Raw genomic sequence first — 27286 nt, 5'->3', positions numbered from 1 at the left:
ATGATGGAGTTGATGGCAGTTCACAGTGCATTGGGGTTCACAGGTCATGGGGTTGAAACACCTTCTGCGTTTCTACTGTTTTCCCCGTGTAACATGTCCACTATTTTAACATGAGTCCCACTGTACTGTGTGTATCAAACAAAGATAATGTTATTAAGCTTTCAATGGGGCAGCAGGGTAGCATGGTGGTTAGCATAAATGCTTCACAGCTCCAGGGTCCCAGGTTCGATTCCCGGCTGGGTCACTGTCTGTGTGGAGTCTGCACGTCCTCCCCCTGTGTGCGTGGGTTTCCTCCGGGTGCTCCGGTTTCCTCCCACAGTCCAAAGATGTGCGGGTTAGGTGGATTGGCCATGCTAAATTGCCCGTAGTATCCTAATAAAAGTAGGGTTAAGGGGGGGGGTTGTTGGGTTGCGGGTATAGGGTGGATACGTGGGTTTGAGTAGGGTGATCATGGCTCGGCACAACATTGAGGGCTGAAGGGCCTGTTCTGTGCTGTACTGTTCTAATGATAATGTTGAGGAATTCTTCAGAGCGACATCTAATGGCGTTCAGGAATGGCCTTTGCTCCAAACTCTCTGCTAAGGAACAGAGGTTAACCGACAGTGTGCGATATACAAGGTCCAAAAAAGTAACCATGTGTGATAATCACCAGGAATCCCTTGTGACATTTGTGAAGAAATGTGTTTGTGGGACTGGGAGTGAATTACATGTGAGCTGCTTCCCGCAGGACTGGTTGTTGAATGTTTTGTTGGGTGCTCAAACTCAGCTCTCAAAACTTGTTCTTTCCAAGACCAACACTGACAGAAAGAGTCTTCCATTTTCCCTGTTAATTCATGTTTAATTTATGTTGATTTGGTTTGGTTCTTCAAGGTTATAACAGGTGAAATAATGTCTGTTGCCTTTTTATTTTGGGGGTCGTTTGGGTAAATTAGTTTGTTGATCTCCACATGGATCATCACACACTATTGATTCCAGCCTCTCTATTGAACTTTATTGTAGGTTTCACTGCAGGGTCTCCATCTAAACTAACACTCTGTGAAACTTCTGCAATTTCTCTGGATGTAATTCAGTGGTTGTGTTGTGGTTGTTGAAATCTTTATAACATAATCTTTGTTTGATACACATGTTATAGTGGGACTCTTGTTTTAATTAACCTTGTTATTGTGCACCCATGTCCTCAGAAAGAATCCTGGCCCATGTGATCCAAATATTTAATGACATACAAGCTGGAATCCCAGTACTTCTAATCCCAGTACTTCCAATCTCAGAGTTATTCAGCTCGGTGAATTTTGTCTGCTCTGTAGCAGACCCCTCGTACTGGCACAGTGGTTAGCACTGCTGCCTCACAGCCCCTCAATTGCAGTCTTGGGTGACTGCCTTTGTGAAATTTGTATGTTCTCCCCGTGTTTGTGTGGGTTTCCTCTGGGTGCTCCGGGTTTCCTACCGCAGTCCAAAGATGTGCGTAGATTGGCCATGCTAAATTGCCCCTTAGAGTCCAAAGCAAAAAGGTTATATGGGGTTACGGGAATAGGGTGGAGGTCTGGGACTAGGTAGGGTCCGCTTTTGGAGGGTCGGTGCAGTCTCGATGGACCGAATTGCCTCCTTCCGCTCTGTTTGTTCTAACATAGGAATCAGGAGCAGAAGTGGGCAATTCAGCCCTTTGAGCTTCCTCCGCCATTCAATCAGATCATGGCTGATGTTTTCCTGGTCACAAATTCACCTCCCTGCCTGTTGCCCATATCCCTTTAACCCATTTTTAAAATCGGAAATATATCCATCTCCTTCTTGAGACCTATTAATGACCCAGACTCCACCGCACTATGGGGTCAGTGAGTTCCACAAATTCATCACCCTCTGCGAAAAGTAATGCCTCCTAATCTCAGTTCTAAATCTACCACATCCGAACCTATATCTGTGACCTCTCATTCTAGATTGCCCGACAAGGGTGAGCATTTGGTCTGCGTTTACTTTACCAATCCATTTTTATACACCTCGATCAGATCCCCTCTCATCCTTCTAAACTCCAGCGAATATAAGCCCAAACTGTCTAACCCCTCCTCATATGTCAACCGTTTCATCCCGGAATCAATCTGGGAACCTCCTCTGCATTGCCTCCAATGCCACTGCATCCTTCCCCAAAACGGCACACAATACTCCAGGTGTAGTATTGCCAACACCCTATACAATTGCAACGACACGTCTCTACTTTCTACGACTTTTTGCAGTCATTTTTTCATTTCATTTCATTTCAATAAATGCTAGCATTCCATTTGCCTTTTTAATTCCATGCTGTACCTGCAGACCAACTTTCTGCGATTCATGAACAAAGACACCCGGAGAGCCCTCTGCCCAGATGCATTTTGAATCTGCTTTCCATTTAGATAATAATTTGCCTTTCTATTTTTCAGCCAAAATGGATAATCTCACACGTATCTACATTAAACTCCATCTGCCAAGTTTCAGCCCATTCCCCTAGCCTCTCTATATCCGTCTGTAAAATCTTTATCTCCTCTTCACTGCTTTCCCACTTATTTTAGTATCATCCGCAAATTTTTCTACGTTACACTCTGTGCCTGCTTTCAGATCATTTATATAAATGGAAACATGGTAGCACAGTTGCTTCACAGCTCCAGGGTCCTAGGTTCGATTCCAGGCTTGGTTCACTGTGTGCGTGGAGTCTGCACGTTTTCCCTCTGTCTGTGTGGATTTCCTCCGGGTGCTCCGATTTCCTCCCACAAGTCCAGAAAGACGTGCTGTTATGTAATTTGGGCGTTCTGAATTCGCCCTCTGTGTACCCAAACAGGCGCCGGAATGTAGCGACTGGGGGCTTTTCACAGTAACGTCATTGCAGTGTTAATGTAAGCCTACTTGTGACACTAAAGATTATTATATATTCCTAAAACTATGCCGACAATGGTGGATTAAGCTTTCTCTTTCTAAATCTTCATAATAAATATCATAAATATTCATTTGAACCACTTGAACAGGTTGACAGCATCTTGATTTTTTTTGTGTCCATCTGAAAGACGTCACCGCCAACAGTGCAGCACCCACGCAGCACTGCAACGGGAGTGTCAGCCCAGAATGGGGCTTGAACCCATGGCTTTCTGATTTGTCACCAAGAATGCCACCGCTTGGCTGAGCTGAGACGCAGCAACCATTAGAATCCAACCTATCCCAAGCTAATCATGTTGTCATAATCATGGAGCATCTTTAGCAATGTGGAAGACATTGGCGCTTGGAGGTGGGGCTGCTGGCGGACGAGGTGATGGGCGGGTGGGTTCGAGGATGTATCGAGAGGTACCTGGAGGCCAATGACAATGGGGAGGTCCGAGTGGGGACGGTCTGGGAGACGCTGAAGGCGGTGGTCAGGGGGGGAGTTGATCTCCATTCGGGCCCACAGGGAGAGGAGAGAGCAGAGAGAGAGGGAGAGACTGGCAGGGGAGATGGTGAGGGTGGACAGGAGATACGCGGAGGCTCCGGAGGAGGGATTGCTGAGGGAGCGGCGTAGTCTCTAGGCTGAGTTTGACTTGTTGACCACCAGAAAGGCGGAATCTCAGTGGAGGAAGGCACAGGGAGCGGTGTATGAATAGGGGGAGAAGGCGAGCACGATGCTGGCGCACCAGCTCCGTAAGCGGGATGCGGCCAGGGAGATTGGTGGCGTTAAGGATAGGGGAGAGAATGTGGTGTGAAGTGGGGTAGACATTAATGGGGTCTTCAGGGACTTTTATGAGGAACTGCATCGGTCTAAACCCCAGCGGAGGAGGGGGGATGGGGCGCTTTTTGGACCGGCTGAGATTCCCGAGGGTGGAGGAGGGACAGGTGGAGGGACTGGGGGCACCGGTTGAGCTGGAGGAGCTGGTCAAAGGGATAGGGAGCATGCAGTCGGGGAAGGCGCCGGGGCCGGATGGGTTCCCGGTCGAATTCTATAAGATGTATGCAGACCTGTTGGGCCCCCTGTTGGTTAGGACCTTCAACGAGGCAAGGGAAGGGGGGGCTCTGCTTCCAACGATGTCTCGGGCGCTGATTTCCTTGATCCTTAAGCGGGACAAGGATCCCCTGCAGTGTGGGTCATACAGGCCAATCTCACTCTTAAATTTGGACAGCAAGCTGTTGGCGAAGATTTTAGCCACGAGGATAGAGGACTGTGTGCCGCAGGTTATCCACGAGGATCAAATGGGGTTCATGAAAGGGAGGCAGCTGAATACTAACATACGGAGGCTTTTGAATGTTATAATGATGCCGGTGGTAGAAGGGGAGGCGGAGATAGTGGTGGCGTTGGGCGCGGAGAAGGCCTTTGATAGGGTTGAGTGAGGGTACTTGTGGGAGGTGCTGGAAAGGTTCGGGTTTGGGGAGGGGTTTGTCAGTTGGGTGAGGCTGTTATATGAGGCCCCGATGGCGAGCGTGGCCACGAATAGGAGGAGGTCGGAGTATTTTCGGTTATACCGAGGTGTCCCTTGTCCCCCTGCTTTTTGCGCTGGCAATTGAACCCCTGGCCATGGCGCTGAGGGAGTCGAGGAACTGGAGGGGGCTGGTGCGGGGTGGGGAGAAACACCGAGTGTCGCATTATGCGGATGACCTATTGTTGCATGTGGCGGACCCGGTGGGGGGAATGCCAGAGGTGATGAGGATTCTCAGGGAATTTGGGGATTTCTCAGGGTACAACCTCAACTTGGGGAAGAGCGAGCTGTTCGTTGTACACCCGGGGGACCAGGAGGGGGGCATTGGTAGGCTCCCACTAAAATGGCAGGAGAGGAGCTTCGGGTACTTGGGGGTTCAGGCAGCGCCGGCTCTAGGGTTGCTGGCGCCCCGGGCAAACTGAACTTCGGCGCCCTTGGGGAGGGGGGGCGGGGCCGAGGGAGGGGGGTGGGGCGAGGGGCGGACCCGAGGGGGGGGGGGGCACGCGGGGGGGCGGACCCGAGGGCGGGGCGGACCCGAGGGTGGGGCGGACCCAAGGGCGGGGCGGGGGGGCGGACCCGAAGGGGGGCGGACCCGAGGGCGGGGCGGGGGGCGGACCCGAGGGCGGGGTGGGGGGGCGGACCTGAGGGGGGGGGCGGGGGGGACTGAGCGGGGGGGGGGCGGACCGAGCCGGGGGGCCGCCCTGGGGGCGGGCGGCCACCGCGCATGCGCTGGTTGGCACCGGCCCAACTGCGCATGCGCGGGTCCCGAGTCTCTGGCGCCCCCGAGCACATGGCGCCCCGGGCGACTGCCCGAGTTGCCGGTGCCTTGAGCCGGCCCTGGGTTCAGGTGGCCAGTAGCTGGGGGGCCTTGCATAAGCTTAACTTCACAAGGCTGGTGGAGCAAATGGAGGAGGTGTTTAAGAGATGGGACATGTTGCCGCTGTCTCTGGCGGGTAGGGTGCAATCAGTCAAGATGACGGTGCTCCTGAGATTTCTGTTCCTGTTCCAGTGCCTCCCCATCCTTATCCCGAAGGCCTTTTTCAGGCGGGTTAACAGGAGCATTACGGGGTTTGTGTGGGCGCACAGGACCCCAAGGGTGAGAAGGGTGTTCCTGGAGCGGGGCAGGGATAGGGGGGGCTGGCGCTTCCCAACCTCTGTGGGTATTATTGGGCTGCTAATGCAGCGATGGTGCGTAAGTGGGTGATGGACGGGGAAGGGGCAGCATGGAAGAGGATGAAGATGGCGTCCTGTGTGGGCACGAGCCTGGAGGTGTTGGTAACGGCGCCGCTGCCACTCCCTCCAACGAGGTATACCACGAGCCCGGTGGTGGCGGCTACCCTCAGAATTCGGGGGCAATGGAGACGGCACAGGGGGGAGGTGGGGGCCTCGATGGGGTCCCCTATACGGGGGAACCACCGGTTTGTCCCGGGGAGAATTGACGGCGGGTTCCTGAGTTGGCACAGGACAGGTGTTAGGAGGTTGAGGGACCTGTTTGTAGACGGGAAGTTTGCGAGCCTGGGAGAGCTGGAAGGGAAGTTCGGGCTCCCCCTGGGAACACCTTTAGGTACATGCATTTGTCAGGCGGCAGGTGGCGGGGTTCCCTCTGTTGCCGCCGCGGGGGATCCAGGACAAGGTGCTCTTGGGGGTGTGGGTTGGAGAGGGGAGGATCTCGACAACATACCAAGTGATGCAGGAGGTGGACGAGGCCTCGGTGGAGGAGCTGAAGGGTAAATGGGAGGAGGAGCTGGGTGAGGAGATTGAAGAGGGGACGTGGGCGGACGTCCTAGGGAGGGTGAACTCCTCCTCTTCTTGTGCAAGGCTTAGCCTCATACAGTTTAAGGTGCTGCATAGGGCTCACATGACCGGGACAAGGATGGGCCGGTTCTTTGGGAGCAAGGACAGGCGTATTAGGTGCTCGGGGAGCCCAGCAAACCATGCCCATGTGTTCTGGGCATGCCCAGCGCTGGGGGAATTTTGGAAGGGCGTAGCAAGGAGGGTGTAGAGGGTGGTAGGATGCAGGGTCAGGCCGGGCTGGGGGCTCGCAATGTTTGGGGTTGCAGAGGAGCCGGGAGTGCAGGAGGCGAAAGAGGCCGGCATTCTGGCCTTTGCGTCCCTAGTAGCCCGGCGGAGGATTCTTCTTCAGTGGAAGGATGCGAGGCCTCCAAACGTGGAGGCCTGGATCAACGATATGGCGGGGTTTATTAAATTGGAGAGGGTGATATTTGCCCTAAGGAGACCAGTGCAGGGGTTCTTCAGGAGGTGGCAAACATTCCTAGATTTCCTGGCAGAACGGTAGAAAAAGGCCAGCAGCAGCAGCAACCTGGGGGGTGAGGGGTCGTCTCTTTGTTTTGGGCTGAAGGGACGTGTATCTTTGTTCTTTGCTAATGATGGGCGTTAATTTATTTCTTCCTTTTTGTGTACACGGCGGGGGGGGGTTGTTCTTATTTTAGTATTTTTTTGTTGATATGTTGTGAAAATTTGAATAAATATTATTTTTTTTAAAAACGCTATGTGGAAGACACTGGGGAGTTGGATGTTTCTTTTTAAAACACCACAATATATGTAATTTGGCTGACGAGGTAAACTACATTATCATGTGAGAGAGCAGTCAATGCAAGTTGGTGCTTCAGCTTTTTCACTTGTTATCTAGTAGTTTAAGATGAAGCTGGAGCCACACTCTGATGTTGCAAAACCTCCAGATAAGACATTCCTCTGTTCTTTCTCATTAGCTGCAGTTGTGTTCTATTTCTGTTCAGTAAGTAAGGTTGCTATCTTACTGGTCTGCACTCTTCACATTGGTATCCAGCGAGGTATGTTTAATTTCCTCAACTGCACTCAACCCCAGTAGTTGTAAGTGAGTGTTTCACCAAGACTCTGCTCAAGCCACAGTATAACAAGAACAACATGCATTTGTTTAGAATCCCGAGAGTGTGTCACATCCAATTCCATGCAGGCAAAATGCTTCTGGTAGGACAGACCCAATAGTGGTGGCAACACAGTGGTATGCAGTTGGGGTTTCCTGGGGAGTCCTCAGTATTGACTTTGGACCCAATGAAGTCTCAGGTCAAAGAGGCCTAAGGAAACCTCCTGATGAACACCACCAACCTCCGCTGCCCCCTCAGCTGATGAATTAGTGGTAGTCCATGTTGAACGCCACTTGGAGGAAGCACTGATGAAGGAACAAGCTTAATTTAAAAACAAAATTTAGAGTACACAATTTATTTTTTCCAGTTGAGGGGCAATTTAACGTGGCCAATCCACCTACCATGCACATCTTTGGATTGTGGGGGCGAAACCCACGCAAACACAGGGAGAATGTGCAAACTCCACACGGCCAGTGACCCAGAGCCGGGATTGAACTTGGGACCTCGGCGCCGTGAGGCATCAGTGCTAACCACTACGCCGCCGTGCTGCCCGGATAAACTTAAATTGACCTCATCCTCAATCCATTTGGTTTTTTTAATAAACAATTTTAATGAGGTATTTTTTGGCATTGTGGACAGTAAAATTACAAAACGTGAAAACAAAGGGACTGTACAATGAACAAAGTACACAGTGCAATTGCCCTAACCCGTCCTACCCGATCTGCCTAATTGACCCCCTATACTACATTCCCCTAACTCTCCCCCCCCCAGCTGACGATTAATTCTCCGCAAAGAGGTCAATGAATGGTTGCCACCTCCGGGTGAACCCTAACAACGACCCTCTCAAAGCGAATTTGATTTTCTCCAAGCCCAGGAAACTCACCATGTCTGACAGCCAGGCTTCCAACTTCGGGGGCTTTGACTCCCTCCAAGGTAGAAGTATCCGTCTCCCGGCTACCAGGGAAGCAAAGGCCAGAACGTCGGCCTCTTTCTCCCACCGGACTTCCAGGGCCTCTGAAACCCCAAAAATCGCCACCTCCGGACTCATTGCCACCCTTATGTTCAATACTCTAGACATGATGTGCTCGAACCCCTGCCAGTATCTCCTAAGTTCTGGACATTGTCAAAACATGTGGACATGGTCTGCCGGTCGTCTCAGACACTTTACACACCTGTCCTCTACGCCGAAGAATCTGCTAATCCGGGACACTGTCATGTGGGCCAGGGTGACGACCTTAAACTGAATCAGGCTGAGCCTGGCACATGTTGCAGTCCCATTAACCCTGCTCAGTGTGTCCCTCCCCAATATCCCCTCCCAACCCCTCCTCCATTTATGCCTCAGTTCCTTGGTCTGCGTCTCCTCCACCCCCATGAGCTCCTTGTAAATATCCGAGACACTTCCCTCCCCCACCCATCCTCTAGACACTACCCTACCTTGGATCCCCCTTAGTGGCAAGAGTGGAAAAGATGGCACCTACCTGCGCAAAAAGTCCCGCACCTGAATATACCGGAATTCATTCCCCCTCGTCAACCCAAACTTGTCCTCCAGCGCCCTCAAGCCAGGGAAGCTCCCTTCCAAAAACAAATCTCCCATCCGCTCAGTCCCCGCCCTCCGCCATACCCGATACACCCCATCCAACCTCCCCGGAGCAAATCGATGGTTGTCACGTATTGGGGACCAGACCGATGCTCCTGTTGCTCCCACATGCCTCCTCCACTGTCCCCAGATCCGAAGGGCCGCCACCACTATAGGACGTGGAATGAAAATGGGGAGACACTGGAACACGAATAAGAACCTCGGGAGGACCGTCATTTTAACTGTCTGTACTCTCCCAGCTAACGACAGCGGGAGCACATCCCACCTCCGGAACTCCCCTCGCATTTGATCGACCAGCCGGGACAGGTTCAGCTTGTGCAGTCGACCCCAATCCCGCGCCACTTGTATTCCCAGGTACCTGAAACTGTCCCCAACTAACCGGAACGGCAGCTCCCTCAGCCAGTCCCCTTGGGCCCTCTCCTGGCCAGAAGCTTTGCCAGCAGTTTAGCATCCACGTTAAGAAGGGAGATCGGACTATAAGACCCACACGACTCCGGGTTCTTGTCCCATTTAAAATCAAAGAGATGGTAGCCTGCAACATCGTCTGGGGAAGCACCTCTCTGTCCCTTGCCTCTTTAAAAACCTTGACCAGCAGCGGCCCCAATATCCCGGAGAACTTTTCATAAAATTCTATCGGGTACCTATCCGGCCCCGGGACCTTACCTGACTGCATGGCCTTTAAGCCCTCAAATATCTCCTCAGCTCCGATCGGGGCGCCCAGCCCTTCGACTAGCTCCCTACCCACTTTTGGGAATGTCAGGCAGTCTAAGAAGCGTCTCATCCCCTCCGGCCCCGTGGGGGGCTCCGAGCTATAGAGTCTGCTATAAAAGTCCTTGAAAGCTCTGTTCACACCCGCCGATCCCCTACCAAGTTACCGCCTCCATCCACCACTTTACCTTTACCCCAGCTGCCTCCCTCTTTCTGAGCTACTGAGCCAGCATCCTGCCAGCTTTCTCTCCATGTTCACATATTGCACCCCTCGCCTTTCTGAGTTGCTACACTGCCTTACCCGTGGACACCACCCCAAACTCCGCCTCCAGCCTCCTCCGTTCCCTCAAGAGCTCCGCACTCGGGGTCCCCGCATACCTCCTGTCAATCTGCAGAATCTCCGCTAACAGTCGGTCCGTCTCTGCCCTGTCCGTCTTGTCCCTGTGAATCCGAATTGAAATCAGCTCCCCTCTCACCACTGCCTTGAGCGCCTCCCTCGCCACCGCTGCTGAGACTTCCCTGTATCGTTGACCTGCAGGTAGTTTTGTATACACTTCCTCACCCTCTCGCACACCCCTCCATCCGCCAGCAGTCCCACATCCAGCCTCCGCTGTGGGCACTGGAAGCTCTCTTCACTCACCTGAAGCTCAACCCAATGCGGGGCATGGTCGGAAATGGTGATTGCCGAATACTGCGCATCCACCACCCCTGTCAATAGATCCCTACTCAGTATAAAAAAATAGATCCGGGAGGAGACCCTATGAACGTGCAAGAAGAAGGAAAACTCCTTCCCTGTCGACCTACCAAACCTCCACGGTACAGCCCCCCCCCCCCCCCCCCCCCCCCCCCCATCTGCTTCATGAACTCCTCAGCTCTTTTCCCATTGCTGACACTCTGCCCATTTTTGAGCACGACCGGTCCAGGCCTGGATCCATAACTGTATTGAAATCTCCTCCCATAACCAGCTTGTGGGAATCCAGGTCTGGTATCTTCCCCAGCACCCTCTTTATGAAATCTGCATCATCCCAGTTTGGCGCATGTATGTTGACCAGGACCACCTTCCTCGCTTCCAGCTTACCGCTAACCATAACGTAGCGAACTCCCCCGTCCGAAACAATATTCCCCACCTCAAACTGTACCCGCTTGTTCATCAGAATCGCGACTCCCTTGGTTTTCGCGTCTAGCCCTGAGTGGAATACCTGACTAACCCAGTTCTTCCTCAACATAATCTGGTCCGCTTCCTTCAGGTGCGTCTCCTGCAACATTATCACGTCTGCCTTTAAAGCCCTAAGATGCGCGAATACTTTAGCCCTCTACACCGGCCCATTTAGCCCTCTAACATTCCATGTAACCAGCCTAGTTGGGGGGGCAACTCGCCACCCCCCTTGCCGGTCAGCCACCCCCTTTCCTGGGCCTGCCCCCAGCCCCTGCCCCGCGCCTCTGTAGTCCCGCCTCCTGGCAGCGCCCATCCCCAAACTCTTCTCCACTTCTAAAATCAAATCCCTTCCTCGTCAACCAAGCGACCCCCCCCCCAAGCAACAACACTCTGTAACCTAACCCCATCCCTAAACTGATTGTATACACACCCCCCACTGTGCTCCCGCAGACTAGCTCACCCAGCTAGCCTGGTGGCCCGTGGCTCCGTCGGCAGCATGTCTCCCACCTATTGTTGCCTACCTGCCCTCCCCCCGCCCCTCGAAACCATCGCCCTCATCAACCCAGCCCCGACAACCGCCCCTTTAAGAAACAGACGCCACCCAAAGTCAGTATAAAGAAAAACAAAGCCAAACTCTCGCCATAATACAAATCAAAGTAATACCACTCAAAATAATACGAAGTCAAAAATCCCTACCACCATCCCCTTCACAACACAGAAAATCCACCGAAATCGAATAATTTTAAAAAACTACTTTCCCTTTCTTAAACAAAACACAATTATCGAACAGAAAAGCCAAGAACGAAAACAAACAAACAAATAAATCCGTGCAAACAGCATTTGAAACGAGCAGGAAAAACAGTTTCTCAAACTTAGAGTAGTATGTTCTCAAGTTGGCACCAGTCCTTTCTTCCTGGCAAACTCCATAGCGTCCTCGGGCGACTCAAGGTAGTGATGTTGGTCCTCATACGTAACCCAAAATCACGCCGGATACAACAGACCAAACTTAACCTGCTTCTTGAACAGGATCGACTTGACTTGATTGAAGCCTGCCCTCCTCTTGGCCACCTCCACGCTTAGATCTTGGTACACCCACAAAATGCTGTTGTCCCACTTAACAGCTCCGTCTGCGTTTGGCCTATTGGATAATATGCTCCTCATCCAGGTACCTATGGAACCTGACCACCATCGCCCAAGGGGGGTCTCCCTGCTGCGGCTTCCTTGCCAGCGCTCTGTACCCCCGATCCACTTCCAACGGTCGGGGGAAAGCCCCATCTCCAAGCAGCTTCTGGAACATATTCGCCACAAACTCCCCGGCATCAGCCCCTTCCACCCCCTCCAGGAGGCCAACAATCCTTAGGTTCTGCCTACGGGACCTGATCTCCAAATCCTCTACCTGTTCCAGCAGCCTTTTTTGCCGGTCCCTCAGCATCCTCACCTCCATCTCTACCAATGTCTGGTGTTCCTCTTATTCAGCTAGCGCCTTTTCCAGTTTCTGGATCGCCCTGTCCTGGGCATCTAGCCTCCGCTCCATCCTCTCCATCGTTTCCTTAATCGGGTCCAGACATTCCCGTTTCTGTCTGGCGAAGCCTTCCCAGATGACCTGCATCAGCTCCTCCGTTGATGGTTGGGTCGAAGCCCCAGGGGTCTGGACACCAGCCATCTTGTCCGCTGCTGCAGCCAACACCCAGCTTGACCTTGACTTTTTGTTTCTTCCCTTTCGATCTCTTCGGGTTCTCTGTTCCATAAACCAACATATACACCGAACACTTGTTCACTGTTTCTTCAAATCCAGCATTTAAAAGTGCAAACAAAGTCGGGGGGAAAGGTCCGAATGTCTAGCCAGAGCGGGAGCCACCAAATGTGCAACCTACTCCCTCATGGTCGCCACCGGAAGTCTCGCCCCAATCCATTTGTTGCAGATAAATCTGTCCAAGACAGTATTGGTAGGAGAAAGCACCATATAGTCCTTGGGAAGGCAAAGTCCTGTCCAGCGCCGGCCCTAGGGTTGCTGGTGCCCCGGGCAAGCTGAACTTCGGCACCCTTCGGGGGGGGGGGCTCCGTTCATCGGGGGGGGGGGGGGGGGGGGGGGCGTGCCGGAGTGACCTGGTACATGATCGGGACCCACCAATCGGCGGGCCGGTCTCTCTGTCGGCAGGCCTCCTTTCTTCCACCGGCGAGCCTGGATCCATCCGCCATGTTTTTGCGGGGCGGCCTGGGGGAGGGCGGCCACCGTGCATGCGCTGGTTGGCACCGGCCCAACTGCGCATGCGCGGGACCAGAGTCTTTTACGCGGCGCCGGGTTTCTGACGCCGGTCACGCACTCCTTGATGGCGCCCCCTAGCACATGGCACCCCGGGCGACTGCCCGAGTTGCCGGTACCTCGAGCCGGCCCTGGTCCTGTCTTCATATTGAGGAGGTCCTGCACCATAGAATGTGACACCACCGCCGTGGTAAATGCCGCAAGATCACCACGGACGGGACGGGGACCATGTAAAGAAAAGATCCATTGACCTTGGGCGGGAATGTCCGGTCACCGGGTGGGTGTGGTCGAAGAATTCCGCGCGGAATAGATTTAGAAATGTTCTGGCATCTCAAAACTAGGCATCCATGAGATACTGTGGGCCAATAGCAGCATCAGAATTTTAAAAATATATTCTTTCATGGGATGAGGGCATTGCTGGTGGGCCAGCATTTACTGCGCATTCCTAATTCGCCTTAAGTGTCAACCACATTGCTGTGGGTCTGGAGTCGCATGTAAGCCAGACTGGTAAGGACGGCAGATTTCTTCCCTAAAGGACATTAGTGAACCAGATGTTTTTTATGACCGTCAACGGTGGTTTCATGGTAATCATTAGACTTTTAATTCCAGATGTTTTGCTGATTTTAAATTTCACTATCTGCCATAGTGGGATTCAAACCTGAGTTCCCAGAACATTACTCTGGGTCTCTGGATTACCCGTCCTGTGACAATACCACTGCGCCACCATGTCCCCTAAATTGTACTTAACCACAATCTGTAAGCTTAAGGCCCCGCGTGACAAAAATGTTGAACTTCAGAGGCGAAGGTGACAGCCCTTGCTGTCAAGGCAATATTTTACCGAGTGTGACACCAAGGAACCATAGAAAAGCTAAAGTCACAGGAAACAGTGGGAAAACGCTCCGCTGGTTGGAGTCATATCTGGCACAAAAGAAGATGTTTGTGGGTTTTGGAGGTCAATCACCATTGTCGTAGGACAGGAGATCCTCACCGTAATGTCCCAGTCTCAATCATCTTCAGCTGCTTCATCAATGACCTTCCCTCCATCAGAAGGTCAGAAGTGGGGATGTTTGCTAATGATTTTTGCTGTGTTCAGTGCCATTCACAACTCTTCAGAGACTGATGAGACTTGGACAATAGCCAAACTTGTGCTCATAAATGGCAAGTAACATTTGCACCACACAAATGCCAGGCAATGACCATCTCCAACAAGAGTGAATCTAATCGTCTCCCATGACATTGAATGGCATTACCATCACTGAATCCCCCAGTATCAACATTCTGGTGTGACCATTCACCAGAAACTGAACTGGACTAGCTATATACATACTGTGGCTACAAGAGCAGGTCAGAGACCAGGAATCCTGTAGTATTTCCCCAAAGTATGTCCACTATCTACAAAGCACTACTTTCCACTTGCCTGGATATGTGCAGCTCAAAAAGGTCAACACCATTCAGGTCAAAGCAACCTGCTTCATTGGCTCCCCATCCACTACCTGAAACATTTACTCTTTCTACCACCAACACATCTACAAGATGCACTGCAGCAACTTATCAACACTTTGACAGCACGTTCCAAACCCACGACTACTATCATTTGAAGGACCAGGCCAGCAGATACCTGGTAACACCAGGACCTGAAAGTTCCCCTCCAAGTCACACACTGTCCTGACTTGGAAATACATCCCTGTTTCTTCACTGTCACTGGATCAAAATCCCTTCCTCACAACACCCATAGGTTCAGGAGGGTAGCTCACCACCACCTTCTCGAGGGCAATTAGGAATGGACAATAAATGCTGGACTAGCCAGCGATGCCCAAATTCTGTGAAAGAATAAAACAGTTGTTTTGTTGTTTCTGCTTCTCATGTAGTACTCCATATTCCATTGTGCAGCAATGAATTGATATGGGCAGAATATGCAAACTCTCTAACGGCTGAAAGTTGTCTTAGGGCAGCATTTCATAACCATGGATGATTTGTTTTTAATGAGGGCTGTTGACTTGGGCCAGAAGTGCTCTGCATTGTAGCAAACAGGCACTGATAAGCTGGTGCAAAAAGCAGGTTGTGAAGCAGCTGTTGCTGCTATTCTGGTACACCCAGCCCCATTTTACATAGGCTGTGTGATGGGGCTCTATAAATATGGTTAACTCAGTCGGACTCTTGGGAAGGTGATATGTAAGTGTTGTGAGGGCAGTGAAGGCACAACCTTTTTATTGCGTTTGCAGGGATTGAATCTATTATCCTGTCTATACCACAGCGAAACCAGGAATACTTTAAACTCCACCTCCCTGGCTGCTATTTTTAGACCTGATGTAATGCCATAGTGAGCTTCTTAAGCTAAGTACTCATTAGTCGGATCAGCAGGTTTCATCTTTAGCAGGAGAAGATGGCAGTGCAGGAGGAAACAAACTTATTGGAGCAAGTAAGTGATCAAAGCTATTGACTGAAAGGGGCTTGGCTCAGTTTAGTTTCTGTACTAGAGTTTACAGGGTTATTTACCTAAGCATGATCAACCTATATGCCAGAAACTAAATTAAGGTAAACAGCACGAATACTGTGAATGAGAGCACCTCCCTCATCCACTTTGTAAGCTTGTTATTGGAGACCAGTGGAACCGTGTAAAGCTACCTGAGTTGGGAAGATTTAAGATGCACCGCAGCTCCTCAGAGTTGAAAGAGACCAGAAATGCATTTGTAATATTGGGATTAGTTATAAAATGATATAGCTAAATTCTGAGGAAGGAAAACGCTTATTTCTATAGAGTACCCTTCACAACCTCAGGACATCCCAAAGCACTTTACAGCCAATGAGTTGCTTTGTTGAAGGGCAATCACGGCGTAAGATAGGAAATGCTACACAGGAAATCTTCAACAGATTAGCACATAAGAGATACGTAATAAACACCATCATTGACCTATAATCATAGTACTCAGAAGAATCCTAGAACTCCTAGTGCAGAAGGAGGCCATTCAGCCCATCGTGTTTGTACTGACCCTCTGAAAGAGCAACCTACCTCGGCCCACTGCCTCGCCCTATCCACCTAACCCAACCTGTATATTACTGGACGCTAAGGGGCAATTTAACATGGCCAATCCACCTAACCTTCACATTTTGGACTGTGGGAGGAAACCGGAGCATCGGAGGACACCCAAACAGACACGGGAAGCAAGTGCGAACTCCACACAGACAGTCACCCATAGTCACGTAGGGTAGGCACATAAACTTGAAACGTGTACATTTATTGATCAAAAGGTATGACAAAAAGTGTGTGTGAGTATTGTTAATTTTGAGTATTTTACTTTCCGAATTACTGAGTGTGGGAAGATGGTCAGTAAATATACACATTATTTAGGGGCAGCACGGTAGCATGGTGGTTAGCATAAATGCTTCACAGCTCCAGGATCCCAGGTTCGATTCCCGGCTGGGTCACTGTCTGTGTGGAGTCTGCACGTCCTCCCCGTGTGTGCGTGGGTTTCCTCCGGGTGCTCCGGTTTCCTCCCGCAGTCCAAAGATGTGCGGGTTAGGTGGATTGGCCATGCTAAATTGCCCGTAGTGTCCTAAAAAGTAAGGTTTGGTGGGTGGGTGGGGGGGGGGGGTTTGTTGGGTTACGGATATAGGGTAGATACGTGGGTTTGAGTAGGGTGATCATTGCTCGGCAAAACATCGAGGGCCGAAGGGCCTGTTCTGTGCTGTACTGTTCTATGTTCTATTACAATCATGTGAGGAGGGGTCGAGTGGCTCCCCTCTTTTCCCTTTCCTCGTTTGTCTGTACACGTTTTTTTTGTTTGAAAAGGGTGCACACTTAACAATTTAGTGACCACTTAACTGTTTGCACGCTGCGATCATGAAAGATCCAATCACACATGTTTTACTTAAACCGATCTAATTAAAATAATAAAGCTCACACCAACGCTTGCACACAGTCAGTAGATATTACAGAGTGGGAAGGATAGTTTGGTCAAGTTAGAGTCCATATAAAGTGAAAAGAATATGCTGTCTGTAGTTTGGTGTCTCAGCTGGCTTCAGGCTGAGTTCCGTGTTCTTGTGACTTTCCATCATTGTCTCATGGGGCAGCACGGTAACACAAGTGGATAGCACTGTGGCTTCACAGCGCCAGGGTCTCATTAAGGTTAATGCTTCATCTCCAACAGTTGAATACCTCAGGTGATTGTCTTGATACCTTGCAAATGGGTGGGAAGCGGCAGCGACCGCCGCCATCTTGTTTACTGCTCAGCTCTTCCGGGCAGTGTTTGTATATGGAGCCGGAGAGAAACACTGGCAGTGGAACGGAAGCAGAGCTGCAGCCAACTATGATGGTGAACCACCACCTTGAGATGTTCCGGTCTTCTGTCATTGAATGCCAAGTGGAGGTGGTGAGGTTCTCTTTTTGAGATGGTCATTGCCTGGCACTTGTGTGACATGAATGCGCCAGGGTCCCAGGTTCGATTCCTGGCTTGGATCACTGTCTGTGCGGAGTCTGCACATTCTCCCCGTGTCCCCAATGGATTTCCTCTGGGTGTTCCGGTTTCCTCCCACAAGTCCCGAAAAATTTGATTGTTTGGTGAGTTGGACGTTCTGAATTCTCCTGTTACCTGAACAGGCACCAGAATGTGGTGACTAGGGGATTTTCACAGTAACTTCTAAGCAGTGTTAATATAAGCAATAATGTGACAATAAAGATTATTATTATTATTATAATAATGAGACAGGAGATGTCAAGCCATCACATCTGCCTGAGGTTGACAATGTGAAGTATAGTTGCCTGTCAAGCATTTTCTGTTAAATTTAGTGCAAATGTCAAAGTGATGACATCGTAGTCACTCCTGCAGCTTGCCAATAATTTTCATTGTACAACTCTACTGATACAGAGTGTTGCAAAACAATAATAAGATAGTACAGGGTATTTACAAAGTCCTTGACCAACTGATGTACACATGATGGAATCAAACTGTCAATCACATAAGAAAGCATAATTCATATATAAAGAAAAATGTTAATGAGATGGACTTTAGTTCTACTGGGCATAACACAGTTCAACTTCTCTTCTGTTGTCATTTTCAATCAGCTTCAGTATCTGAAATACAATGAAACAACATTAACAGTAAAAAAACATTATGAATTATGCTTTCATATTGCATCAGCGGTTTAGCTTCTATCATTTGTTACATTCCAAGTTATTCATCTTTAATGTTGCAGGAGTACTTTGTAAGCAGCCTGTATTGTTCAGCAACTGCTTAATTAGTTTCTTAATGTAACAGAGTTTGATCATACCACATTATCACATGCTGAAACTGTGTTCTGTGCTCGGAGCCCTCAGCTATGTTTTTGTTCTTTGTAATATAAATGGAACGGTCCCTTGTAGTTATTCCAAGAAACTGATCATGCTTCATGATGTTCAGAAATGTTGTGTTCCCTTGCCCATTCCAACAAAGTGGTTTTAAATAAAAAGCAAAATAAAACATGAGCAGGTGCTGGCCCATGTGCAAATGACAGGAATTTCCACAGGGAAAACTGCACGGGAAATTGAAGAATGTTCGACACCCATTGCATTTAATATTTTTCCTCGGGAATAGATACAGATGCAGGAACTTATATGGGGTTTCTGACTTACCCGTGATTTACTTGAAAGGAAGTCACTCCATTTTTATCCAAGAGAGAGACCAGAAAAATTGTCATCCTGAGAGATACTGGTTCGGCTCACAACGTGTTTTTGGCAAAGGATTTGCGGACTTTGAATGAAATACACGGTGCTGCCCATACTGAGAGGGGGGCTGTGTGTGCTCCCAAAAGTGTAAGACTGCTACTGCTGCAAAACTGTCAGTGTGGCGAGGAGCTGGCACTGGCCAACGGTTGTTGAGGGGAGCAGCGGGTGACTCTCAATCTCCAGGCCAAGGCTGAGGAGGGTGGGTGGGCGGGCAGCCAAAGAAAACAACAGGCCACCAGACTAGATAGCCAGCAGCAGTTGGCCAAGAGCAGAAGGGGTCATTGAGGATGGAGGCTTGGTCACCCAAGCGAGAGCCGAAAGATGAGCAGAGCAGTAGTCTGGAGGTGCGAAGAAGGCCACTCAAGCACCGGCGTTATCATGGAGCAGCGGTAAACGGGAGCGGGGTGACTTGACCAGAGTTAAGTGGCCATCCAGGCAGGGCTGAGAGTTAGAGGACTGGATTGGGCAGCTACCAGACTGGGTGGCGAGGGCAGGTGAGAGCAGAGGCCAGGCCAGATAGCCAGCAGCAACAGTCAGGAGCACGCACTGTCATTGAGGCTTGAGGCCCGGCCAACTGAGTGAGAGCCAAGAGGTGAGTGGAGCAGCAGTCGGGAGGTGTGAAGAAGGCCAGGCAAGCCCTGGCTCATGTCTTGGGGAATCGGGGAGCAGCAGCCAGCGGGAGAAGGGTGACTCGACCAGTGCCAGAGGCCAACCAGCCAGAGCTGAGAGTGAGAAGGCTGCACTGGGCAGTGAGGGTAAGATTTTGGGTTTTTGTGCCATGCATTCTGTGAGCGGAGGGTGGGTAGGGTCAGGAGGGCATTGACCTCATTTGGGATGGGACCCGATATGATTATGGGCGGGGCTCGACATCATTGGGGTGGAGCTCAATGTCATTAGGGGCAGGCCACCATGTCATCAGGGGCGGGATCTGATGTGGGGTCCCCACGAAGAGCGAGAGTGCAGGATCCCCCAAAGTGTAAGTCTGCCTCTGGGACCTTTCTTTAGATGGTTTACTGAATTGGAATGTATTAATGAAGTGTATTGATGGGAAGTGTGTGTCTTACCAATAGAACCATAACTAAAGAAGAAGAAAACAATTTGATTGTGGACTTACTGGGACATCCTTTGTGGGGTTTAAAGATCAGAACTTTTATAAAATGTTTCTGGGCCACCTGAGATCATGGTAAATGCAAGCCCTATTTTAAAATCTTTTTGTACAATCGAGACTAAAGATTTCAGGTGTACAAACCTTACATTTGTTTCAGAGACCAGTACCATCTCTTAGATTGAAGCTAGTTTCCTTGGCGTTCCAAAGTGTTAGTGTACTCAGCATGTCTCAGTATAATCTGAAGGGGTGATTCTGGGATTCCACGTTCCGAGCCAGGGACCACATTGACAGAGGGATGGTGGCTGGATGGTGGCACTGCACCCCTGGTTCTCAGAATGCTGAACCCCTATTGTTTAGTACCTCTGGTCCCGAAGGAAGGAGACTGTGGCAAATGTTGTAAATTGTTTTGAAGTAAACCATGATGGAATGGCTTCAAAACAAATGTCTGTGCTTTTCCCCATTAAGTTTGTGAAGCCTATTGATCCGGTTCCATTTGGGTTTCTGACTCAGTTGGCTTGGAGCTGGTCTAAACCTCTCAAATGGCATTTGTTTTCTCACACCCGACTCATCTGGTTGGCATTGAGACCGAGATGCCGATCCCTGCAGTTCACCACTGGCTCCAGTCCACTTCCTGTTGACAGTATTGTTGTACTCATAAGTCTGGAACTGTGGGATGAAAGCCAGCTTCATGTTTTTCCCATTGGTCACCATGCATAAGTGAGCTGAGGGGGATGGTGCTCAGAGGCTGCAGAAAAAGGACACGGAAGACAATTGTGGAATCAAAAGCACAATTTCTAAATTGGAAGATGACACCAAATGGTGCCATAGGGTTGGGGAGTGACCAATATTGAGGAGGACTGCAGAAAGTTGCAGGAGAATATTCACAAACTTACAGAATGGACAAATATGTAGTTCAGCACAGATAAATGTGAAGTAACAATTTGGCATTGGAGGTGTCTTATAACAGTGGCAGCGTCTCACTCTGGGACTTGATAGTCACAGAAAGCGTGTTCATAATGTGGCCAAAAAGGTTGAGTATTGGTCTAAAAAAACCTTCTACCTATGGCTGGTAGTAAGAGTGGGAGGGTCTCCTCGTCAGGTAGAACCTTCAGAAGACAACTGGCAAACCACTGCAGTTCCTTACTGAGCATGACCATGGACCAACACATGGAAGTCCATGGCCACCAACAACCTCTTTACCCAAAGAGTGGTGAGGATGTGGAACTCACTACCACATGAAGTGGATTAGTCAAATATATGAGGGAGATGTTAGAGTTTGCCCGAAGGTGGCAGCCGTTCGTCGACTTCTTTAGGGAAAATTAACCGTCAGCAGAAGTGGGTGGAGCTGTGGGGCTAGTTTAATGTAGAGTAGGGAGTTAGAAAAGGTGGGACCTGTGAGAGAGGAAGACGGCTTTTGCACTATGTTTATAATTGTATGTACACAATTTCTTCCGTTACTGTTATAAAACCATAAATACCTCCATAAAATGTTTATTAAAAAATATGAGGGAGAAGCGAAGAGGGCTAAGATGGTAGATTTTGATGAGGGAAAATGAGAGGAGGCATGACTGGAATGGATTGCTTGGACTGAATGGCCTCTTCCTGTGTAACCCTATACAGTGCTGAGATGTAAATACTGTAAACTGGGGAATATACAGCAGGACTGTCTGGCCTATTAAAGCCAAAAAGAGATTGTCTGTGATAGAGATCCCTTGTTTTCCCGCATATACTAAATTGCAGCTGCAATCTACGATTTGTTCAGAAGAGTTGTGACAGCATTTTAATTTGAAGGGATTAGCTTTTAAAATTGAGCATTCCGCAAAATTAGTCGGAAGTAATTAGCCATCGTCTATGTAGGACTGTAGGCATCTCCATTAGCTTGAAAGGCCCAACTCCACCTCAAGCTTGGGGTTAGACAAGGAGGCAGCCTCCACAAACTGGCACAGTCGGTAAGGGGATTGAATCCGTGCTTTTGGCATCATTCTGCATCATGCTCTGGCTACACAGCCAACCGAGCTAAAGAAAATAAAAGCAAAATGCTGCTGGAAATCTGAAATAAAAGCAGAAAATGTTGGGAAAACTCAGCAGGCCAAGCAGCCTCTGTGGAGAGAGGAATAGAGTTAATGTTTGGAGAACATTTAGACGCTAGTACATTTTACAGAAACTGACTTGAAATTTCATCAATCATTTGTTTTTTGGCGGGGGCCCGGGGGAGGGGGGGGGGGGGGGGGGGGGAGAGAGAGAGAGGAGATGGCAGCATTCCTGCTGGCACCTGAGCCCTCGATCCTGGTCCACTGTGGTCCAGGGCAGTGATTCGGTCAACAGGAGCTTTCCTGGGCAGCGACTTTGCAAAAAGGGTTGGTGCGGCTGAGAGGAACACAATTTCACCATTGATGGCTGTAGAGTTTCTCTGTGCAGAAGAACTGTTCCATATACTGCCAGTTCTAATTTCCATTCTGCAGGCGTTTCCTGGGATGTGTTAGTCAATCCATTTGCTATTGGCCACATGTGAATAATTACCCATCCAGATGTAGTTGACTGTATTGCTGATTAGTCAATTAGAAATGAGTAATAGACACCAGTGTTAAACAGATGATCTCAATACTCAATCACATGATGCACACTTATGAGCTTTAACCTCTTTGTTACTGAAGGTTGGGGGGGGGGGGGGGGGTGGGGGTAGTAGGCAATTACATTCCATGTGCAAGTTCCTGGCTTCTGGCAGCCAAGCATTCATAGCGAGGTCACTTTTTGACCCTTCAATGCCAGCTCTCCCCATCATTGCGAAGCAGAATTCGCCGAGTGTTGGATTGTTCAACCACTAATAGGGAACATGAGCCGTCACGGGACAGGTTAGTGTTTACCCTGCTGATGATTGTCTTGTTGCAATGGTAACCCTGCTCGGTACGACAAGAAACGCAAGTTCAGACATTTGGTCCAAAAGCCTGGCTGAGGAGTTGCCACCTGCGGGATTATGACTAAACAAATCGAAATCACAAAGTTGCCTCAGTTTGTGAGAGTGTCCCCCACTCAACCTATTGCATGTTATAAAACAGTATTACCCAGGCCATATTTCACCTGTAACTTATGTTGGACTGTGCATCCTGATATTGATGCAAGACTGCAGAGTTGACAGGAAAATAAACATTGTCAAATAAATACTGCCATCGGAATACTTGACTGGCACAGGATTTCCTACCAGGTATGTCAACAAAATACTCCAGGGGTGGGCAGCATTCTACCCAGCGGTTAGGGATGGGGAGTCCATAAAATGACAACAGAAGGTGGGAGATGTAGTGCCATCATACCACCTTGTGAGCAGCAAGCAAGTGGGTGTCTGGGCATCCCACCTAGAGCCCAATTGAGCCACACAATTAAGGGTGCTCCCCCATAACTCATGCTCCCATGATCTGATCTCTGCTCAGGCCCCCCCTCCACTCACACATTTCCTGCTCCTCTCTCTCAGTGCCTTCCCTTTCATTCCCATGCCCCTGAATTTGGTCATCCAATCAGCAAGAGTCAGCATGCGGACCATTGCTAACACCAGTGAGGCTAATTAGATTAGACAGGAGAAGCCACATGACAGGAGCTTCTTTTTTTAAATTAATTTACGGGATGTGGGCATGCTGGTTGGGCCCAGCATTTATTGGCCAACACTAGTTGCCCTTCAGAAGGTGGCGGTGAGTTGCCTTCTTGAACCGCTGCTGTCCTTGAGGTGTAGGTGCACCCAGTGCGGTGTAGAAGAGGTCCCAGGAATGTTGCCGAGCCAGCGACAGAGAATAAAATGGACGATATATTTTCCAAGTAAGCTGGTGAGTGACTTGAAGAACCTCCAATTTTGTGGGTGCCCAGATATCTGCTAGCTCTTGTCCTTCTAGATGGTATTGGTCGTGGGTTGTCAGGCATGCCTTTAGGGAGCTAGGATGGCAGCTCAGAGCGGAACAAACAGAGTTGTTATCTCTGGGTTGATTGCCCGTGCCACGTGATTAGTGAGATGAGGAATAGGGAGAGAGAGCAATTAAACACGGTGGCTACAGGATGGTGCAGGCGGGAGGGAATTCAGATTTCTGGATAACGGGGCTCTTTCGTGGGTAAGGTGGGACCTCTATAGACAGTATTGGTCTACATCTGAATCCTGAGGTGCACCAATATCCTGGGGGGGAGATTTGTTAGTGCTCGTTGGGGGGGGTTTAAACTCTATTCAGGAAGATCCTGTCGAAGGATCCTTGGCGAAATGCTGCAGTGCATCTTATAGATGGTACACAAGGCTGCCACCGTTCATCAGTGGTGGAGGGTTTGAATGTTTGTGGAAGATTGACCAATCAAGCAGGCTGCTTTGTCCTGGATGGTGTCGAGCTTCTTGAATGTTGTTGGAGCTGCACTCATTCTGGCAAGTGGAGAGTATTTCATTACACTCCTGACTTGTGTGGACAGGCTTTTGGGGGGGGGGGGGGGGGGGAAATCAGGTGAGTTACTCGCCATAGGATTCCTAACCTTTGACCTTCTCTGTTAGCCACAGTATTAATATGGCTAGTCCTGTTGGATTTCTGATCAGTGATAACCCCCAGAATGTTGATTGAAAGGAACTGCTCCTCTGTAAGCACTTACAGAGGCGAGTAGGAATTTTGAATAATCAAAAGGCTACATTGGCTGGCTGACAATTGGGGCTTTCAGGAGTTGATATGAATAGACAATTGTTTCCATAGAATCCCTCCAGTGCAGAAAGAGGCCATGCAGTCCATGGAGCCTGCCCCAACCCTCTGAAAGAGCATTCTACACTGGTCCACTCCCTTGCCCTATCCCTGTAACCTGACCTGCGCATCCCTGGACACGAAGGGGAAATTTTAGCATGACCAATCCATCTAACCTGCACATGTTTGGACTGTGAGCGGAAACCCATGCAGTCACCCAAGGTCGGAATTGAATCCGAGTCCCTCATGCTGTGAGGCAGCAGTGCTAACCGCCGTGCCACCCTGCCCATTCTGCCTAAGCCCACTCCCCCATCCTATCCCCTCACATTGAAAATGAACAATCCACTGAATCTGCACACCTTTGGACTGACATCAAGGATATCAATGGGAAAATGGAACGGCTCACCAACCATTGCATGTTGAGTGGGGTAGCAGGCCCCAGGGGGCTGAACGGTCAATTCCTGTTCCTACTAACAGAAAAACTGCGTGCGACCCTTGAGATGTCAGTGGGTCCCTCTTACCACACAATGTTTTCTCTCTGGTTTAAAAAAACTCCCATTGGGCGGAATATACGCGGTGTGATGTTATGGTCCGGTTGAAGTCAACAGACTTTTTAAGGGTTGACCACGTTTTGTGACCCTGCTTCTGCCTCAGCGTGACCGTAAAATCTCACCCACTGTGTAATGCATTCCATACAGCAGTCTTCTCAAAGGCCAGGACCCAGATCAAATTCAAGTGATTCACTTCCTCGTTCTCTCATCAATTGGATTTCATTCCTGAAAATTAACCACAGCATCTGAAATTTAACCACGGTATCAATATGCAAACTTGTTGAAGTGTTTCTATTAACATGGAGGTGCTTGGGTGGAAGTATAAATGTTTGCCTTTCAGTGCTGAGATCAGACTCTGTGGAGTATAATTAGCAGCATTCTTTATAATTACCAGAAAAGATTTTGCCTTGCATAAGCCATGTTGACTCATACCTCGGAGCTCACCTTTATAATTACAGTCATTGTGGTGATTGAAATAACTACAAAAAAAAATCAAACACGGCTGTCGGCATCATTCTATAAAAGGAAGTGGAAAAATACGAGCAATCGTTTTAGTTTTTGGGTGAATTTCTTTGCACTCCCTGCAAAGGAAGTTGGCACTGGGGTAATGAAGCACTTCTCAATGCCAGCCTCCAGAATCCCCCGAGTCTGCGGTTCTATGCAGATTGAAGCTGCCTCAACTCTCCCCCAACATGTCACGGGTACAAGATCAGAAAAGCACCGTTACTGCATCAATGCTGCAGTTAATCCACCGACTGTGAGTCACCCGTGCAGCTGATTGGCTCAAGCACCATAATCGTAAAGCAGCAACAAATCAAGGAGTAAGGAGAGTTCTAAAGAAGGAGAGAGTTAAGAGTGGTGGAGGGGTTTAGGGAGAGACTACTAGTGGAAATGAAAATCAGATCCAGAAAATCAATTGGGGAGAGGCTGCAATTTGAATTCAGTGAGCTGTGCACCCACCCTCTCTCTCATCCAGCAAACACTGCGCCAACCGTGTTGGTTTGTAAAAATTAACCCTCTGATGCCTGCACTCCTCAAAAACAAATCTGAATCGCAAGTTCAAAATGCAGGTGCTCTGCAGAGATTCCAAGCTGAAAACCTGACTTCGGGACATTTATCAAAAGAGGAGAACTTCCTGAAATAACATTTCTAACAAAATTATAATGGACTCACACTTCCTATCTCCACTATATCTTGGCTAGTGATCACTTAGAAATGAGATGCGAGAGCGATCCAAACATGTCTTTTTCATTGTGTATCCAATTGTCTCCTGTGGGGTCAATAGATAGACTGCGGCATTCGACAGAGCTTCATATGATATTTTAGAAAGGGAAGTTTTATTTAACATTTTGTTATAAGTGAGGCGTTAAATGTCTAAAATGGGCAGTAGCTGTGTATTGTAAAGCCTCCAACAATTCATGATTATTTGTTGGAACATAAGCAGATTTCATCTTGTGAGTGTTATTCTGGTTGACTTGCTACCATGTGGCCAGAAAACAATGGTATCCACTTCTCGAGAGCAGACTAAATATGGCCCAGAGCCAGGGTTCCAGTGGTGATGATCCAGGCAAATATAACCTAATCATCAATACATTCAATTTCTTCCCATAACGGCTTATTTTAATGAAATAGAACAAAAAAGAAGGGAACAATGATCCTTTTTCTCCACATGATGTTGTAGAAGTACAAGGTTGGCCCCCTGTTTACTGTACTTAAGATGTAGTTAGCTTAAAAGTAATTAGCACCCCAATTTACATTAGCATCGCACCATGAGGGAGATTTACCAGAATAAATTGTATCGGTTTCATTGAATCCTAGCTGTGTAATCTAGGAGCACTTTCGAATTGGAGGAATACTAAGGACTGTGGGAGAGCTGAGAGAAGTGCTGGACCATGAACTGCAAATATTAAAAGTTAGTGGACATAATGGGCAGGATTTACCGGTGGGAAATTCTGGGCCGGTGCACAGGTTTCCCAGTAATGAGGGGAGCAGTCAACGAGAAATCCCATTGACAATGGCAGGAACAGTAGTCCCGATGGCGGGTTGCCTCCGGCGCTGAAAATCACAGCAGGATGCTGGGTAAATGCCGCCCAATGTTTGCTTTTATCTGAAAGGGTTGAAGTGCAAAGGGGTGGATGTTTGACTGCAGTTGTATAAAGCTCTGGTGAGATTGCGCCTGGAGTATTACATTCAGTTATCAGCAATCGACAGAATCACCCAAGGCGGATATTTTGGTCTTGAAGGCAA

General features: G+C 49.3%; 1 protein-coding gene across 42 annotated transcripts in view; it reads left to right on the top strand.

Annotated features, from left to right (window-relative positions):
- ank3b (ankyrin 3b) overlaps window positions 1-27286 on the top strand; it is an 888954-nt gene that overhangs the window by 546203 nt on the left and 315465 nt on the right. Inside the window, exon 1 of one of the 42 annotated variants that reach the window (XM_038773876.1) lies at window positions 15338-15407. The exons of the other annotated variants lie outside the window; for them this stretch is intronic. Coding sequence (XP_038629804.1) covers window positions 15372-15407 — 36 coding nt within the window. The 5' untranslated portion in view covers window positions 15338-15371. Of the gene's footprint in view, window positions 1-15337; window positions 15408-27286 lie in introns of those variants that run through there. 42 annotated transcript variants of the gene reach the window in all.

The sequence above is a fragment of the Scyliorhinus canicula genome, chromosome 16, assembly GCF_902713615.1.
Source record: "Scyliorhinus canicula chromosome 16, sScyCan1.1, whole genome shotgun sequence".
In the NCBI taxonomy this organism is placed as follows: Eukaryota; Metazoa; Chordata; class Chondrichthyes; order Carcharhiniformes; family Scyliorhinidae; genus Scyliorhinus; species Scyliorhinus canicula.
Note: the sequence above shows the minus strand (reverse complement) of the source record. Positions and strands in the feature narration are given on the sequence as shown.